Here is a 21,007-nt window from a genome sequence, read left to right on the forward strand (position 1 = left end):
ACGGAACAGAATGTATTGCATACTGTTTTCATATATTTGCGTGAAACCGCCTGAGGTCGTTCCCTAAAGGACAGGCTTTATTAGATTATTGTCATAATTAACAACAGTCTACAACCCATAGCACCTGACCCCGACATGACCCCAGCGGGACACCGACAGAAGATGTGCCCGATGTCACGGTAATTCAATAACACACATCGCGATTGTCCTTGTCCCCCCGATATAGGTGTGTGGCCAGAAGAGAACTTTTGAACACAAATTCATTTGAACATAAAACTATGTATAAATCCTGGAGAGATAGGTATGGTCGCAAATGGTGATTATTGTGTTATGGTACACGTTGATGAGTGAGTGAGGAACTGGAAGTGAGGTGAAATGGGGTTAAACGTCGCATTCAAGATTAATGCAGTTTATGGTGACCTGCATGCATGTGTGAGTGAGTGAGTGTGTGTGTGTGTGTGTGTGTGTGTGTGTGTGTGTGTGTGTGTGTGTGTGTGTGTGTGTGTGTGTGTGTGTGTGTGTGTGTGCATAATAACGCCAATTTCATAGTGCTAGCCCACTGCAATACCATGCCGCAAGTTTAACATTAACACAGACACAAAATACAGACTCCGAGCCAACCAGTCCTTGTTTTAGCCCCTTAATGCCAAGCGCTAGGCAGGGTAACAAAAAGGACCATGTTTTAACGTCTTTTGGTATGACGCGGCCGAGGATCGAACCCCCGACTTCCACTCTCCGGGCAAGCTGTCGAGTGAGTGGGGGGATGTGAGTGAGTGGATGAGATCTAGAAAATGGATTTACGCCACTATATTGCAGTCACATGATACAACGGCGTAGTAGCAGCTTATTGAGGGACGAAAGACAGAAGTCACGCAAGTCAAAGACGTTAACCACTTTACAATTCCTTCGAGAACGTAGTGCTGACTGACCAAATATAATGCATCAAGACAAATCATTGATTCACACCACGCCCGCCGAATCCACACAATGGCGTCAAGATGGTCAATGATTTACTAATTATCCTAATTATTGTTTCCGGCGATTCTAGAACAGTACTACAACTTACCGATAGTTAGTAAAGACAAACTGTGTCGGTATCAAACATCAACACATATAATATAAGAAATTTCGAATGGTTCTATCGCTTTATCCTTTGAGTTTTTGATTTTCAACTCTACCAAACAAGACTCATATGTGATTTATCTGACATTAGATCGTACCTTAATCTATTGATGTTCCCTCTAATCTACAGGTGTAGATGTTGCCTTACCATCCTGAAACACTCCCGACTTCCATGTTTAGTGCACTGGGAACCCAACACATGTAGATACATGCTCTTTGTCCATTGCACTTAAGGCATCTTGGGGCGGTCGGATAGCCTAGTGGTTAAAGCGTTCGCTCGTCACGCCGAAGACCCTGGTTCGATTCCCGATATGGGTACAATGTGTGAGGCCCATTTCTGGTGTCCCCCGCCGTAATATTGCTGGAATATTGCTAAAAACGGCATAAGACCATACTCACTCACATAAAGAATCTTCTTTGTCATGAACAAAATGATAATACCGGTTTAAGGCGCCATTGAAAATATCAGTTTAAGAAGGAGGAATAACATCCAGCCATCATATTAATGATATGTTTTGTTATTTTCGACATTCATTTGGGGCATTCGTTGTTGCATCATGTGTGATACTCCGAGAGTATCACAATGTGTTTACAATCGCAGACTGTCATTTGTGATTTCACCAAACCGGTTTGCCATTTCTGGTCAAATAAATAACCAACGCTGGTTTGCAGATGGACATTGCCACAAGTTAACACATAACAGTCCCATAACTTGTTATTTATGTACTTGTATCTTCTTACAGTAATATGCTGTGTGAGTGAGACTGTCAAAATTCCTTTAATATAGTTATTTTAAAGAGAATGCTATCAGTATACAATACTCTACTCTTTATTTTGAACCTGCTGCCATCACTAATTAATAGCGATTCATAAACTAATCGCACGAGTGATTTGTCGCTTTTAGTTTGCCAGTTCCAATACAAGATGTGGCTAAGTAAGTTATTTTCTGAGCTTTGTGCTCGGGAAATATTCAAACATTAAACGTGTAGTATATTGAATAGAATAGTACAGTAGAGCCTGCTTAATCTCAACGGTACAAATTCATATCGACCGCGTTAACGACACTTGGTAGGGAGTAACTATGTATCATTTACAAACATACACAACAGTAAACGACTGGGAGATTGTTTTCCGACATATCGGGGTTACATTGTGTATGATTTGGTAGGAAACTGAACAAAGAGTCCGATTGCATGTAGATATTACCTTGCAAATATGCTACACACAATGTCCCGGGCCCATGATCGAACCAGTTAGGATTATTCGAATTAAAGCATCGTGCCAATTGACGTAAACATGGACAAAACCGATTACCTCCATCTGTACACCCATCTCATCTTGACCATGGACATAAATCTGGGACAGGGTGTTAGTAGGTTCCCAGCGCTGCGTGATTCAAACTATTTGATTCAGAATTATTTCAGAATCTCTCGACAGATCAGACGTTATCTAAGACTCTCTTGAGTTTGGGCCTAATAAGCCGTGACGTCACGTCCAGCCCTGTGCAGGATATTACCCTCACAATTCAACGCCGAGCCGAGGGTTACCTGTGAAGGCATTGACGATTTTTGCTCCCCACTGAGAACATATGTACGACGCTGGAATCTCACCTCTGTTCAATAGGTTCAACGAATACACCTATCCCTAAAGACCAGCAATTACTTCCAGACTCACAATAGATAGCAGACGAGGTACACACTCATTTGATCAATCAGCGCGCGCTGTACGACGGAACAGAAGCCGCTGCTCTTGCTATGTGACCACTTAGAGTATTGACACTTGGACGGGCGGCCGCGAGATCGTCTCTGTGCCCACGTACTTCACAATGGTAGGCGATGGCAACGTTTCAGCGTGGTCTTGTGCTGGACTTGTTGCATTGTAGCGAAACGTGTGGGTGTTGCAGCTGAAGTCTGTCAAAGCAATCACAGAAGCTTTGATTTGCTGTATGCATGATACACAAGTTCTCAAACAAGGGACTGATGTACGAGTGGATGGGGCGAAAAGATGGATAGGACTTGCAAAAGAGAAAATAGCTTCCCACACAAAGTTAAATGGATTATCGTTCAAGAGTTGAAAGCTCCTGATGGGTTCTTATGATGGTTTTTGTGTGGATATCTCTCTGGAAAACAAACCAAAACATGACAATCGTTAAACAACACGCGATTCGAATGGCCAATTGTGGGTATTTATGATATTTGTCAACCAATGGTTAATAATTCAAAGGTTATACTGTTTTTGAAAGTGAATCTGTGAACGACACCTGCTTTGAAATGGTCTCAAATTATGTAATCAACGGATCAAAGTTCCACATTGTAGCAACTGTACTGATAAACGACTCCACGAAAGTATCACCGGGTGCTGCAAGTGGGGATGAGTGGACAAACACGAGCACCTTTGACGTGGAGGAGTTCTTGGTGGAAAGCTTTGGCGAAAGACGAAAGGATTTGGCATCTGTGATAACGCTCACTATCGTATACAGTGTGATCTTCCTGACAGGGGTGATTGGGAATATGTCCACATGCATCGTCATCACAAAGAACTCCTATCTCCACTCAGCCACAAACTACTACCTGTTCAGTCTGGCTGTGTCGGATATGCTCACACTTCTTCTAGGTAAGTGTTAGAATCTTACGAAACTTTAACTTCACGTGTTGTTTGCATAAAGCATTGAATCCGGATGGGGATGTGACGAGGATGGGGATAATAGAATATATAGGTGACCTATGCCTGTCGTAAGATAAAGCGCATCGGGTCATGATATCACTCATTGGTGTGTTTTTTTCTCTCTCTCTCTCTCTCTCTCTCTCTCTCTCTCTCTCTCTCTCTCTCTCTCTCTCTCTCTCTCTCTCTCTCGCTCTCTCACACACACATACACACACACACACACACACACACACACACACATATACTACACCACTGTTTCGTAGCTTCTGTGTACGGGTTACAATGTGTTCTACATAGAGAAGTTAGCGCAATATTAATCTTCATTTGTACAAACACTGCTTGTCTGAAGTTAGCGCAGTATTAACCCTCTTGTCATCATTATCAGTATTACCATATATTCTAGTTACTGGGGTACATGTTATATCTAGAATATACACAGTTTTGCTCTGCGAAAAGGATTCAATGCATTCGGTTTCCGTATCCATTTTCATCAAAGGAAACGTAATTCGGAAATGTATTTATGATTCAGCTAAATGATGCCAGATTCATTTCCTTATGGCGTCACCGTTATTTTTTACTCGTTGCATATTCATTTTTTAAATGAAGCACACGACAATATGTCTTCAAAGTTTTTCCTGTGTAGTCGAGTTATACTTCATAAGGTCGAATCCGCCTCTTCTGTGTGGTCATTAATTATGAAACTAAAATCAAGTTAATTGATATGATTTTAATGTCTTTTTTATGGGCGTGTGTACGATTGATAATAACAGTTATTGAGAATTGTTGTCTATAAAATATATCATGTGACATATAAGTATCTAATTTTGTATGTCCCCCGGAGATGGTACGTAAGTCCACGTCAGTCAAAGTATATTTATTACTGCCACGGTTTTAATCGCAGAATATGTGTTCTTTTAATTCGGCTAAATTGACAATAATCGCCAACACCTGAAGGCATGATGTAAATCCTGCTAGGGTCCATGCAGGTAGCTAAAGTACTGTAAGTCCCCATGGCCCCTGGTGTGGTGATCTACCTTCAGTTGCTGGCGATCTGCAGCTCTTTTGTATAATGTATAATTGTTGTGTCTAGTGATGTAATTTTATGTTTCCATGCTGGTTTTAAATCATGATCTGTGATAAGTCTCGTTATTTTACTGTCCTTTATTGACTGTTTTTTATAGTTTGCATGTATTTATTATCTATATAACCTTTCAAAGTCACGATATGGCTGAAATATTGCCGATGTGACTTTAAATTTTAACTCACTTGGTCACTCTAATTTTGTAATGTTTGAAACAATATTTCATACTTCACAATCTTTCTTAGCCTTCTGCTCTGTAGGACACATAGGTTTAATTCATTCGTCTTGCATGGAATAATGTATTGGTATGATCAATATCTTCAGCACTGAGTTAATTGTTAAAGTAGCACCCTTGATGACTTCAGTCATCCCATAAAAGCTAAATCATTTATGCAGCAAAACGTGTCGGTGATTGTTAGAATGATATATTGATAAGCCCAACAACAGCTTGTGGTTATCAAAAGCATGCCCGCATCACCTCCTGTCTAACTGTAAAGGTCGATTGGAAAACTGCTGAAAGAGGGGCGGAAATTGCACATACATGTATACAGAGATTTCCATGAATCAATATATTTACCACACAGCTGTTCGAGAAGTGTATTATGATACCTCCGAACCGTTACAGTGAGTGAGTGAGTGAGTGAATATGGTTTTACGCCGCTTTCAGCAATATTCCAGCAATATCACGGCGGGGGACACCAGAAATGTGCTTCATTGTACCCATGTAGGGAATCTAACCCGAGCCTTCTGCGTGACGAGCGAACGCTTTAACCACTATGCTACCCGACCGCCCCTTAACCGTTAGATTGTCATTCAATGCTGGTGTATGCAGGTGTGGAAGTAAATTCCAGGATATAGCTCTACAATAGCTCCCAAACGCCTTTAAAACCTACTTCTCTACAATGTAAACATCTGTGTGGTGACATATTGCTATCAGATATTTATTACAATAAAATATTTGATTACAATATTACAACTTCTTTAGAAGTTGGAATGGTAACTAAGACAAAATTGTTATGGATGATGTAATAAAGAATTTGCTCATCCATAACAATTTTATTTTAGTTACAATATTACGATAAAATAAGATGTCGTTTTCTACAACCTCGGGTACTCAAATATTAAAGTACTATCAAAAGAAAACCACTTCAGACACCGGTTCATATACTCCTTCATTTTATGTACACACTAATGATCACATGATAATGCATTTAAGAGGTAGATAAAATCTACTTATATTTAATGATCGGTCAACGCCGGACACACGGTAGTAGGTTATAAAGAAAAGTTTTTACTTGTTTTTTATTTGTACTGCCAAACAATTAACGTTCATGATATACGCCAATGCCACAAATACAACGACAACTACATCCCGGTGACTGAGATACAACTTCCGGTTGACCAACTTATTGGGAATATTAAAGAAAAGAATGTTTCAGATCCCACAAAAACAATGTTATCACTCCTGTCCACGAGACATTGAAATTGTAAAAAAATACTCATTTGCTAAGAACGCTATCGGGTATTAAACACGAGCAACGCACAGCATAAATGCTTCTGTTATTACTGATAATATAACTCTAATTAGGTATGTAATAGGCTGTGTTCATCATTTCTGACAAAACCGCAAGCAACAACAAGAAAAAAGGAAGTTTTCAGCGCTAAAAGGCAACTCAAACCTGCTATTTGCACATCTTCGAGTTCCATTTATCTTCAACACGTTCAGTTTTCAACAATTAGTTTTTGCTTTTTCTTAGTTGGCTTGCGATTGCCTCCCTTGTGTCTACCTATCTTGGGGCAAGGTCTTGATAATTACCTTCATCTTCTACCATGTGTCAATTTCAATTAGTTGTACAAAGCGTTTTTCTTAATTGCTTTTTTCACACGATCAATCATCTTTCGTATTTGAACTATACTTATTGATGTTCAGAAGATGAATTCTCTTGCAGTGACTTTCACGAGACAGTTGGCTAATGATTCGACAGTCTAGACGTTAGAGTGGACGCAGATGTCCAGCCCTGGATATGATATAATTGCATGCGTGACATACGCCAGTAATAAGTCAGTAATAATGTGTCGAGTCCATAACCATTAAGGAATGTGTATTATGGCATTCATATCAATCCCAGATGCAATTTGTCGTTTTCCTAGCACTCGTGGGGCAGTTGGGTAGCCTAACGGTTAAAGTGTTCACTCGCCACACCGAAGCTCCAGATGAAATCACCAGATGGATGTAATGAATGGTGTGTGAAGCCAATTTCTGGTGTCCATCGCCCGATAATGCGTGATTATGATTAAAGGCGGCGAAAAACCATACTCACTGATGGTCGGATTTTGCGCATGTATAGCCATCTTTAGCAACAGTGCTGTTAATCTTTGAATAGTCTCTAATAGTATTGGGGAACAGGGAGGCCAGGTGGTTAAAGACTCAGCAATGTCCCGGGTTCGATGCCCCACATGGTTATAACCCATGTCTGTCGTCACCGCGCCGTGATATATTTCTAAAGGCCGCGTAGAACCCTACCCTAATACTTACTTATTGTTTCTCAAGTCACCAGTGTACTAGTACTGGGTAGAGTTGGCTCCTACCATCCAGCTTCAGATTCTCGCGATTAGGTTTCTAGGTTTGTCAGCTCAGGTTTGTCGGCTTTCCTCCCACATTAAACTGACACGCCATGATATAACTGGAATATTGTTAAAAGCGGCGTTACTCACTCACTCACTCACTCACTCAAATGCCATCTTCATTTGTCAAGCAGTATCCGTATCTGCCACTGTCGTAGCATCATGATCAATTCATCATATCACTGAACACATTGCTTTAACAAGTGCTTCCCCAAAGATATATTATGACTAACAAACGGAAATCAGAATGATGTTAAGGGTGTTCTCACGAGAAGCAATATTCACGTTCAAAGGTTTATACAGTGTATACACATATACTTACTTATGTGAACATATTAAGGAACGATCTAAACGAAAACTTTTCGGATTTTCGTACACATGTGTACCCCAAAGACTCAGAAAGTGTGTATGTGTGTGTGTGTGTGTGTGTGTGTGTGTGTGTGTGTGTGTGTGTGTGTGTGTGTGTGTGTGTGTGTGTGTGCGTCGTTATGTATATTAAACATTACTAGCAAACAGTAAGCGATGTTAACAGGTGGACATGTGGAAGATCAAAATGGTGTCCGATGCAATTCTATATTTTGACTTGGGCCATTACGTTCCCGGGTTTGTTCAGGTGGCGACTTGACTTGCATGTGCATGTATTTGCGATGGGTGCAATCGGTGACGCAGGCTATGAGAACCATTTCCCGAACACCAGGTATCATATTTATAGTGACTATAATAAAAAAAACATGAGGCATGATATTGTCAGAATGGTACAATGTTTTCAGCAGAGATTGCTTTTTGATGGTGGAAAGGGGTTTGTCGCTTTTATTTACAGAGAATGACCACTATGTCTTTATCACAGATATCTTGATATCAAATATCATGTGGATACCGGAACGATCAAATCCGAACTCTCGTACAGTTGCTGTCCAAAGGACTGATGCCGCCCGACGCACGTTGGGTACCTTCACTAGTGCCCTTACAACAGAGTTCACCGTGTCATATTGATCCTTTCACAGAAGTAATGACTATTAAAGCGCATGTGCCATGGCCTCCTACCAGGACTATCATCTGCGACCGGGGCGATGAAAATGTGTAAAAAATACTGCCGGTCAAAAAAGTATACACTTGAATATCGGATTTGAGCAAACAATAACAAACGTAATCACATCATTACTATGCTGAAAACAGTCGCCGAAACACGTAAGGTCCAAAACACAACTATGATACCCGTACCAAACACATCAACATCGAATACATGTAACCATTTCTTTTCTTCTTTTTTTCACGTTTAGTCACCATCAAACATGGGTGTATACTTTCTCTTGCCCGGGGAAAAATGGTAAACAAAATGCATGAATGATAAAAATTACATGAATGGATCACTATAAATCAGATTTTTTTTATTTGCCGAGTCAAATCATGAAAGAAAGTTCAATGTATCACATATTTAGACCTGTAATGCATCTAGGCGTCCTTGAGGCTGAGTGCTTAGCATTCTTGAACCGGTTTAATGGGGAGCTTTGGTTGAGCTTAAGGTCCAAATTCTCGCTTTTCTAACACAGTTAGGATAACTGCTTTAGAGTAATTGTGTTGTGAACTTGGGACCCAAGAAATTATATACCCTAGGCCTACAGCTGTACGGGGTTCTGAATGAAGGACATGGAAGGCTCCGTGATGGTTATGTGGAGTGAAGATACAGCTACGTATATGTTAACATTCATAGATGTTCAGTGACTTCTGTATGTGTATTTGAAAACAACATATAGTTTAGGGGTCAGATAAACATAATAACTTGCCGTTAGAATATGCCGTCTTGTTTGTGGTTTACATGTCTAAGGGGGTGCCTGGACATTAAAGTCTTCGCTCATCACCGGGTTCGATTCCTGAAATGGGAACAACATTTGAATCCCATTTCGGGTGCCCCTTGCCGTGCTATTGCTAAAAGCGGCGGAAACGTTCTGAGCCCAAGTATGATGGATATATAATACGTCCTTAGCATGTATTAAGTGCAGTATTGTCCGTGCTTACATGCTGAATTTGAACCAAATACACAACCATGCAGCATATATATGTAGGTATTACAGTAGCTAGATATTTGCTGTTGAGGGGGCACGAGTGGCCCAGTCGTCTAAAGCGCCGCGATTCGCTGTGCAGAGTTGCGTCCCTTGGGCACGCCAGAAACCTATAATTGTGGGTTCGAATCTTGGTTCGCCCCGATTGTTTCTTGGATTGTCAGCACCATACCCGTGCTCGTGGGTTTCATCGAAGTGGTAAACGTCTAAAACCTGCTTTACTTCGGGCTTTCCTCCCACATTAAGCTGAGACGCCGCAATGTAACTGGAATACTGTTAAAAGCAGCTTTCAACCCAACTCATTCACTATTTGCTGTTGATGATGGACAGAATTGACTACCGCGCTCCCATAAAGTATCTCCAACAGAAAAAGCTAACTCAAACAGCCACCCATGGTGTCATCCTCAGGACATGGTGCTCCTTCTTTGCCACTGTTAAGAGGTGAGCAGCGGAATTCAAGATGGGATGAGAGAGCCTCGAATGATCCAAGATTAGGAAGACCTTCAACTGATACCACTGAGGAAAACATTGATAAATCAAATATGAGTCTGGATGATCGACGACTCACAACACTTTACGTAGCACAACACGTCATAGCAGATGTCTCTCATGAAAAGGTTGAGAACATTCTGAATGAAGAACTGAGGATGACAAAACACGCCGGGTTCCAAGGTTTCTTAATCCTGATGAGAACCGCTCCTGGTTCATCCAGGGAGAACTAATTATAACGTTGCTTTGAAGCAGACCTAGTTGATGTTGTTGAGCGATTTGTAAACATGGGTATATCTTTGGTTCACCACTATCATCTAATTGTAACGTGGCCTCCGACAATACGGCAAAGCCTGTTCCATCATTTGACAAGGTGATGGCTTCCAAGGGAATCCTACTTGTGGAATCATTAATGGCCACTATTGTGCTCATCTAGATCTGTTAAAGGCTACTATGGGAGAATATAAAGGCAAAACGTCTTGGAAACTCACTAAAGGTGTATTGTTCCACCATGAACTCATTTTACAGCCTCTCGACTTATCAGATTTGGCACCTTCAGATATCCCCTTCTTCAGAAAGAGCTCTCTTGCATGAAGCAAATGATGATGACATAATTTCTGCTGTGGAAGACTGTTTACACCACCAGGCACTCCAGTTTCGTTGACCAAGTGTATGGGCCACGGAGGGCAGTATGTCAACCAACTCCACCCACGCAGCAGGGGGGTCATGAAATAAAATGTTATGACCGATCGTTGGAAGAAAGATGGAACGGTTTCGAAACAAAAACCTAACGCCCGTGACATTGCACATAGAGCTTGCGATTGCTGTATGTACGTACGTTAAAAGGGGGTCATTCCTGATTTTTGGCACTTCATTGAAAGGTTGTCAAGTCGCTTTGATCCTACTCACGCGCACGCCTCGCCCAATACACCGTATGTGGCAACTAAAGGCACCATCACTAATATTATCTTAAACATTCTCTGACATTGATATGAAATGTTTCAAGACACTGAAATAGTGTTCTAAAACGGGGAAAACTCTCGCCCACCAGTTCCAGTGGATAAGGAATACAGTGTCAGGCAGAACGATTCCACCAGGAGGGTATCACAAATGTTGGGTAACTATAATTGCTTCACCCGTCGGCTTCATTTTGAACCAGTGCAACAACGCCTTGCCAACCATAGCTCTGCTGGTGTAGGGGCGAGGGGTAGCCAAGTGGTTGAAGAGTTCGCTCGTTCCACCGAAGGCCAGTGTTTGATTCCCAAAATGGGTTACCGCACCGTGATATTGCTGGAATATTGATAAACATGGGGCATAAAACCCTACTCACTCACTCACTCTGCTGGTTCACAATGTCCCCCAGCACCCCACCACACAACATCTGTAAAATATCAACGCAAGGCCAGGCAGTAATCCTGACAACAAACAATAGGTCATCCCACCAGACATGTATCATAACATAGGATTTGTCTCATCCTAAAAGGAACGCCATGAGTAGCATTACTGTGTCTGGAGGTGTTGTTACAGGAGTTGGCCTTTCCTAGGCACACATTGAGAGTGTCACTGGCGACCTGAGGAGGCTTGACTCGGATCTGTAGTGAAACATAATGGTTATTACCACAGGAGATTGTCATCACTGGTCAACCTCCACAGAGCTCTGATGGAAAAATAATGACCATTCTCATTTACTATTTTGAGCGTTTACCTTCAACTATATACGAATTCATCGCTGTTCTGAATGTATTTTTCGTGAAGCTTGCTCCGTGCTGGTAACCTATTTCAATTATGCGTAAATATAATGCAATATGTGGGGAAATGTAAAAGCAGTAAGAGCAATGTTGTCTCGAAAGACTGTGAACTACATGAATAAAGTTCGACTTACCCGTAGTTCAACACCCGACTGGACCTGTATACCGTCTGACCCTTCCATCAGAAATAAACCACATCGTACATGTAGGGTAAATAACATATATATTCATATATAATAATCAATAAACACAAGCATATCTGCACTCATGCTTTTGTATCCATTTTATTCAAATTATACAAATGCTAATTTAAGTTGTATTTTGAGTTCGAATTGTAACTTATTTTCAACCCATGAAACTATAGATTTAGTTCGAAACAAACGGGAATTCGACACATCCAGGTTAAAATGGTAGTACATACAGCACGATTTGGGTCGAACACAACCGGGGATTCGACAAATCAGAGTTCGATACAATGGATTTGTCTGTAAGAGAACATTAAGTCAACACATTCATATTTTATAAGTACCACCAAAAAAGGATTATTTGACTACGACATCGAAGAATGTTTACCTAATTATCTATTCAAAAGGAAGCAAACAAAAAGAAGAGAAGCCAAATCTTTACAAAAATGTCCCAAAATGAATCATTGAAACCCTACAGTTATGACGAACGTCGTGGGTGCACAAGTGTCTCAATAAGACAAACATAAGCCATATATGTTATTACACGAAGTCTATACTTATGGTAACTTTTTTACAAGTAATAAGCGACGGAGAGCGGAAGGTCCGGGGTTCGATCCCCGGCGACGTCATACCAAAAGACGTTAAAAAATGGTACTTGTTGTTACCCTGTATGGGTTAAAACAATCTTGGACGCGACGTTAAACCCAATTTCACCTCACCTCACCTCCAAGCACTAAGAACAAGATCAAGAAAATGAGCAAACGGCTTGCGGTGTCGAACGCGTGTTCCTACGTGGTTAGCTAATAGTGAGACAATTATCTACCAGTGTTAGATGAAACACGCCAACCAATAATTACATCTTACATGTAGGTAAGGCATTCACGTTTACCGAATACTCGTGCATGAAAAGACCGAAATTGATCGTATGATATCCCCATTTCGACTACAGGATTAGAGCATTATTCAGTCAACAAGACCGATAGCACTCTCTTAATGCTTCCTATAACCCTCCCATATTGAATGTGCTTTGCAGAGCTTCCCGACTCGCCATTCAATAGATAATCTGCCCATATCACATGGGAATTGATGTATTTAACCCCCATCCAAAACTCATCATCAGTGGATAAAACATATTCGCAGTTCCAGAGGCGAGACGTATTGATATCAGACCTATACAACGCCTCCGTGTGAATCAAGTGCGCCCTCCATCACCCTCGACAAGATCTAGTGTGAGATGCAAGCGACCGGATCGCTGGTGAGATCAGGAAGACGTTTCACTAAATCTTCAAGTGAGGAGCTATTGGATTTTCGAAACGAATCACACTCGTTGACGGGAACTTGTTTCATTTCAAATACCAATCAGTATTTGTCGATGTTATAACGACTGTTGTCTAGACACAATTTCATTGAATGGAGATTAGCTGACAATTACTATTGAAGATTATAAAAAAGAATTATTTGGAACGTTTAGAATATAAAGATAGTCCAGCATCTCTTGAACGCTCTTGAAAACAATACGACAGCTCTATATCATCACTATTGGTTGATAATTTGAACATTGATTTCACACACACAGGCGACAGTTGAACGTCCAACCATCGACCCCAATATTACCCATATTCAGCATTTCTACCACTCTAACGGCCTATGTTAATAGAGCTTGCAACACACTATTGAAATAGTGTATGCTATATCAGCCGACCAGGAAAACGCACGACCGAGTGATGAATACCTAATGTTAAGAATGAGCATTCGAATCTGATCGTATTTTGAATTAAGACTTGACCATATTGTTGAGATTGTATACGAGAGAAACAATGTATGTAAAAGTCTGGAAAATACATTGCTCATGTTCGCGTGTTTCCTAAGATATGTCAAAAAAAAAGAAATAAAGTCCCCTATATTTTGGAAGGAAAGAGAGTTGTCAAAAGAGTCACACTGTTTGCACATAGGTCATTGTATTTAATTTTGTCCATCAAAATGCCACGAGGTCAAACGCAGCCTTTGTTCTTATGTAATGAGCATAATAAATATATAGTTCCAAATCTTTTAACGACCTCGAAATCGACCATTTGAATGGACATTATGTGTTCTTCTTCTTATTGACAATAAATACTTTGTCATCAACTGTGATATCAAATATATTGATATCTGTGGCTCTGTGAATTGGCTATATAGATACCTTTTGACTAAATATCCAACAATTTCATATTGATATATCTATGAGTGAGTGAGTGAGTTTGATTTTACGCCGCTTTTAGCAATATTCCAGCAATATCACGGCGGGGGACACCAGAAATGGGCTTCACACATTGTACCCATGTCGGGAATTGAACCCGAGTCTTCGGCGTGACGAGCGAACGCTTTAACCACTAGACTACCCGACCGCCCGATATATCTATGAGGAAATGGAGCATTAATGTTCAAAATTGCTTACTCAGTAACTTCAGATGACATTTGCTTTCAATTTTGACAAATTGAATTTAGCGACAGTGCATATGTAATATTACAATGTTTCCCAGGAATTTGGGGATGCATTTGCTGGAGCCAGCACCATAACTTTCTTTGTATGGATTTGTTTGGAGCTTTGGAATCTAGTAAAAATGGAATAGACATGTCTTCAGTTTTTAGTGTCAAAAGTTAATATTACTGATGCAGATATCTTACTCGGTAAAAATACTTGCCTTTTATGTGGTATTATCTGATATGTCACTTATATCAAATTCTTTGATCGAATAAATTTCTGTAGTAATGCTTAATTAATTCGCCTGACAAATACGGGAACATAAGGTACAAGTCCAAATAAGGAATTGTATCGGACATCATTTTTATCAAATTTGGAAATGACATCCACATGTCTGCCATAAAAAAATGAAATCTTTACCCATTCCTTGAAAGCTGTAACCTTTATCAAACAACTTACAATATTGTTGGTAGAAACAATAAAGGCATCAGATGGAATATATGACCAAATGATCATGAGAAAACTATCAAACATAACTGGAGGATTTAATCTTTCGTCGTTCCAAAATAGTGTGCATCGACATTAACACCATCATTCAGTGTCTGCCTGTCATATTCAAATTAGGAGGGGTGATTAAAGTTATAAATTTAAATTTCCATTCTAAATTTAGGACTTTCCTTCCATACCTTAAATTGGAAAGTATCTATCATTGTTAACAGAAACTGCTACCCTTGAACAAATTTGTATTATATTATAAATCAGTGTCTTCAATTCTTTGGCATTTACATCTTTGCCATCGCAATTTCCATGTTTAATATGACGCATGGCGGAACGTGATTCTTCAGTAATCGAATAAACAAAAAAGGATTTCACTTGACAGCATAGTTTATGAATAAATCTCTTTCAAATTTATAACCAGAACCTCCCACTTGTCAACTGCGTTAAATTAGATCCAGTGTGGGCGAGATGAATGGTTATTCTTTGCAGGACACAGAATGAGCGACTGGAGTAGAAGACTGATGAGTTACAGCGTGATGTGACTTGAAGGAACATGGCAAACATGTTTATGCTATGAATATTTGTATTAATGCTTACGTGTCTGTGTAAATATTGTGTCAAACAACATATGCTCTGCTCAGAAGGGCATGCACAAGAACGTCAGGTCATCTAACAACGACCGAGACGTCCAGACTAGGTCTGATCCGATTGTGGATGTAGCAAGCAATGTCCCTTTCACAGAATGCCTCGCACACCTCGCAAGCAAGTAGAATTACACGTTGGCGTTAAGTTATTACTTCACCGGCATTTGTACCAGTGTAAAATTAAACCTTTCTCCCATTTTTCTATCGATTTCACAGACCATATCGTTAAGGACTTTTGCCAGAGATGGAAAAAAGTCATTCATTAAGAACCAAATCTCAACTATATAGCCACCGATCGAAGTTTCCTGAAAGATTAAGTGGCATTCGGCCCAGTAAGTTGTTTAGATCTGGTTGTAAGAACACTTAACTCTGATGGTTATGCTCGGTCGGTAAGATGTGACAGGCAAGTCGTCAACAGGTTCGACATGAATGGTTTAATTTTTCCTTGACAAATACAAGAATGCGCAACAGGCAAATTTTGTAAATAAACACATGTGGTTAAATAGGTGTTTTTGTACTGTTTCCTAAGATTCATGTTCTCTGTGAAGTTTCTAGGAGACATTTATGAAGTATTTATTTCGTTCTCTATTGAAATGACACCAAGTCATGTTTTGCGCATGGACAAGAGTGTTCCTAATTCACGGAATACTGATAATTACGATCATAGTTTGCACGTTCTGACACCGGTGTTTTTGGTCAAAGACACACACAAGCTCTATCAAAGGGTCAGTAACCATCCCACATATTCATGCATGTGGTATACCAAATCGCTCAGGTTGTATGTATGAACATGCTTTGACTTGAACACAATAATTGTGACATTCACAAATTAATACAATGGAACCCTGTTAGACTAGACACCTGTTTGTCTGGATTTAGGTATCCGACAATGCTACCTGGAAAGGTGAAAAGGAAGCGACATTGTATGTACATGTACATGTACATGTGGCACTGCGTCTCGTTCCACAAATTATATCCAGTGCATTGTCATTTCTGGGCACTTGCTTCACTCTATCCCTTTCTAACGGATCAAAATGCCATAGATTCATCTCTATTGTAGGTACTAGGAAAACATGTTGAAGATAGGTTATGCCTACGTTTGAATCAAGTTTCTTGTAATGAATTCGCTTTCCATTTACCATTAAGGTAGGGTTCCGTCACCTGTCTGTGTGTTTCTTTCAAAGCTTCGCGTATGCGTGTGTGTGCGTGCGAATGTCAGCACCAGGGGCCCCTACCAACTATATGTTTCGGCAAAAGGGTTATCCCCCGTGAAAGATGGTGAGATGTAATTAGCATATACACAAACAGTTCATGTGAGTTAGGTTTATTTTCTTGTTTAAAGCCGCACTCAGCGATGTTCCATCTACATGACGGTGGTCTCTGACTATCAGGAACTGGACAATCCAGTGGTATACATCATGAGCATCGATCTACGCCACTGGGAAACAATGACATGCATGAACCAAGTCAGTAAAACTGACCATCAGATCCCGTTAGTCGCCTCTTACGACACGCACGGGTTGCTCAATACCAATTATAATCCGGAAACTAACGGGTTATAACTAAAACCGTTGCAAGAATTTGGATGGAACTTGCGGCAACAAGTCACCCCCGACCAATGATTCCAAAAGTTATTTGGTGATACAATATGACTTTTTTAAGTGTGCTTGATATCTTTTCCATTCAGGCGAAACAGACTGTTTTCTGCCCACCTACTCCCCATGGGCACCATTTGTGCATCCCTTCCTTCTGGTTAGTATCTTTGTACATATGAATCGGAGTTTCTGCTCGGATTGGCAAAGTCAAAATGAGGTAAATTGTCCAAGAAGTTTAACTTAAGCGTCAGTTATATCGATGATCTGATATCTGATAACAGCCAATTTCTTTCCACCTTTCCAATAGTGAACTCCTCCTTAATGCCGATCAATATTCCAGCAGTTTCAGCCCTTGGTGTCTACATTTCACAACTTTTGAGGTACAATCGAGCAAGCTCCTTCTTCCAAGATTTATATCAAGAGCGTCATATGACTTTTGCTCAGAAGTTGTTTGATGAAGGTTACAACATGCAATGTCTTAGTGAAACTTTCAAAAAGGTATATGGTAGACATGTGGAGGACATTTTAAAATTAGACGTATCAGTAACAACAAGCATGTCCTAAGCAATCCACTATTGTCCCAATACGTTCCCAATAATTGACCTGTCTTTGCATGTGGTTGTGACGAGTGCCACCGATTCAGCAGGATACGCTCACCTTTTCCTTTTCTGGTATCATCTGTTTGATAGTGATTCATAAGCACATGTTCTTGATATGGTAGGATTCGTGCAATCGACTCTGCTTTTGGGAGAGGTCTCTTATGAATATGGATAGGGTTTTGTCGCTTTTATTAAGAAATATCAACCGACTGCGAAAATGCGTATACTTCATGTCAAGGAAAATTACTATGTTGACTATGATACATGCTTGCAGTTTCTAACACTTGTGGGGCGCGTGTTTTTTGCACTGATCTATTATTTGTTAACAATAGATATACTGATTATATACATGACCCTTGGTTTGTTACCAATAAACCGGTCTCGTGGGTTTCACCACTCAATCGTTTAAGTAAGTATATTTGTTGCATATTTCAGTAGTTAAAACAAGAATAACAGTGGTACGTATTTATTATAACTTACTACCACTGTCCTGTTAAAATAGCTCTCACTTGCCAACTGTCATATCATTATACCATTAGCAACAATTTTGTATTATGAAACTGCCTCATATAAATATACTACTCAACAATTTCTAAGGACCGAAATAGCAATATGTAGTCGAATATGTGGCCCTTGGAAAATGTTGAGTGTTATTAATACATTTACGAAATTGTACCGTGTATAACTGTGAGATGATTTTGGTGAAATAAAGAACTTGAAATAACTCCAATTTTGTACAAGGAGCAATATACTAACTTCACTTCTGGTTTTCCTCCCAATTTAAACCTACACGCCGTGATATAACTGAAATGTTAATACTGCCGAAAGCGTCATAACTCACTCAGATACTTTCTGCGATAACTGCATCTATACAAAAGTTCACAGTTCTACCATATGGCATCAGTGCATGCTATTTCCAAAATCCGATCCTCCTCCCCTCCAGACTTCTTTACCTCATTGCAGGATTATTAGAGGAATTGAATGCATGGTTTATTAATATACCACTCATGCCTAAAGCTACGTCCGAGAGGTAGGTTTCGTTCATTCTTTGGACAGGTTCCGCAATAGATACATGAGTATTGTCATTGATTAGTGTTGTAAGATGGTATTCAGTCAATCGAAGAATACGATTTTCTGTCGGTTTAAACCTACTTAAGTTGAACATGTCAATTTAATTACTCAGTTTCCTTATGTGCACGCTTCCAGCATCGATATCTGTAGAATCGTTAGTCAAGAAGAAATGTTGTTAATTGACACAATAGGGTGATTCAAATTAGAGCTAATGTACACGGTAACCCACTATTGAATTCAGTCTTGGTCACTGGTAACGTGCCCTGTTTTTTCTCAAAATATTGCCGATGTCTTTCAACTTGACTCGAGTAAAAATTGAAACCCTGCTCAATATTTCCGCTAGACACGTTAATCAATGCATCTCCTATTACTCCTGAAAGAGTTCGTTTGAACGATTTTAAACACATTATTGATATGTTTTAACCAAATTTAAGAGAAGGTTTGATGGCATGTGACGAGAAACTTGAATCCAAGTCAATTAAAATAAAGTCAGTGAGCTTGCTGTGCCCTTGCTGTCTACAATATAGAAAGTTGTCTATGTTCACTACATTAATTCAACCTTTGATGCGAGAGATTTACAAAGGTTTCACCAAGTGTAATGTCAAACAATTGTTCCAAAGAGTCACTGCTGATGTAACTTTAGTAGTACATGTAGTAGTTAGTTCACACCCGTTACACATCTTTATTAGAATTCGATAATCTATTTGTTTTTTAAAGAGGGACTCTACTTTATGACCTGACGTACACTTCCAGTCAGGGTAACTGTTCACAATAAGTTTATTGATTACTGACAGACCACATTTGTTCACAAGGCATGAGGATTCTCCTTTTTCATCGGAGCATGGTGAACATCCAGATCAATATTGTGGAGTAGGTTGATGTTTCTTGTTGACTGGATAGTTCCTATATTTCCTCGGAATATACATCTTTTTAATTCACATGTATTGTTACCTGTGAGCGTAATGTGCAACAATGTTCTACTTGATCGAGTACAAGAAGTAAAGATGTCAGTCATTCTATGAATTGTACCTTTTAAAACATTAGGTAATACGATCCTGATCGGCACTAAGCGAGGGATACACAGTCTTCTGTTCTCTGTCTGATAATATGTTGGTTCGAATCCCGGTTCGCCCCGATTATGTTTCTAGGTTTGTAAGCACCATACTCGTGTTCGTGGGTTTCACCGAAGTGGTAAACGTCTGAGACCTGCATCACTTCGGGCTTTCCTCCCACATTAAGCTGACACGCCGTGATCATATAACTGGAATACTGTTAAAACCGGCGTTAAACCCAACTCACTCACTCACTGTCTGATAATAAAAACTCTCTTATGCACGTGTGTGCGTGTGTGTGTGTGTGTGTGTGTGTGTGTACTATAGAATCGCGACGATTACTTACGTGTGTGCAAGAACTGCGAGTTTGCACAAGTCAATCATCTTTAAATGTTATAAGTGTTCGTTCTGAGACACTGTTTGTAGCTATTGCAGGCATGAACATCTTGCCATTGATTGTTCAACTTCATATTATTTCCTTTCAAAAGAGGGGCTAACAGCTAACCGACTGAGCTACGTCCACACTGTTAAACTTAGTGCAAATTTAGTTAGTCATGCCTATGACGTCACGGAACTGAACGAAAAGGGTCGAATAGGTGACGGACACTTACGAAAGTTACGGGTAGGCATGGTGTCTCGTGACTTTAGTCTACGGACACTTACGAATGATCCCGATGCCATTTGGCACACTCGTCCCATTCCGTAATCTACAAGATAGCGAGTGGTGAGGAATGAGCCGTAATGCCGCGAACTGAAAACGGTTTCAGGCGTCAGACGTCAGACGTCGAACTCGCGAGTACGCATGAATGATATATGGTGATATTTGTGACAGAAAAGTGTGGTAGGGAACACTATAAGGATGATGTAGATAATAATAAGGAACGATGGAGGAATAAGCATGACTAGTGACGACACAACGGTGAGTTCGCTTTTGAATCAGTACTGAAAAAAATGTAGCCGGTGAAAGTGGCTTGTGTGAATGTTCCAGAACAGTTTCCAGTAGCCTACATTCCCCAACGTAATCGACACAAAACCATTTTATACTTTTTACTCGACGTTTTAGTATGAAGAATATTAGGAGCTGCTATAGAATCTATGATAGCCACTAAA

At 40.0% G+C, this 21,007-nt stretch overlaps 1 protein-coding gene across 1 annotated transcript in view; it reads left to right on the forward strand.

The window, feature by feature from the left end:
* The first annotated feature begins 3,371 nt into the window (after positions 1 to 3,371).
* The window catches only part of LOC139474842 (pyrokinin-1 receptor-like), a 72,279-nt gene continuing 54,643 nt past the window's right edge, over positions 3,372 to 21,007 (forward strand). The window contains exon 1 of the mRNA XM_071257990.1: positions 3,372 to 3,735. Within this exon, the coding sequence (XP_071114091.1) occupies positions 3,393 to 3,735 (343 nt within the window). The 5' untranslated portion in view covers positions 3,372 to 3,392. The remainder of the gene's footprint in view (positions 3,736 to 21,007) is intronic.

Source organism: Haliotis cracherodii, unplaced genomic scaffold (assembly GCF_022045235.1).
Source record: "Haliotis cracherodii isolate W230 unplaced genomic scaffold, xgHalCrac1.p SCAF_3, whole genome shotgun sequence".
Lineage (NCBI taxonomy): Eukaryota > Metazoa > Mollusca > Gastropoda > Lepetellida > Haliotidae > Haliotis > Haliotis cracherodii.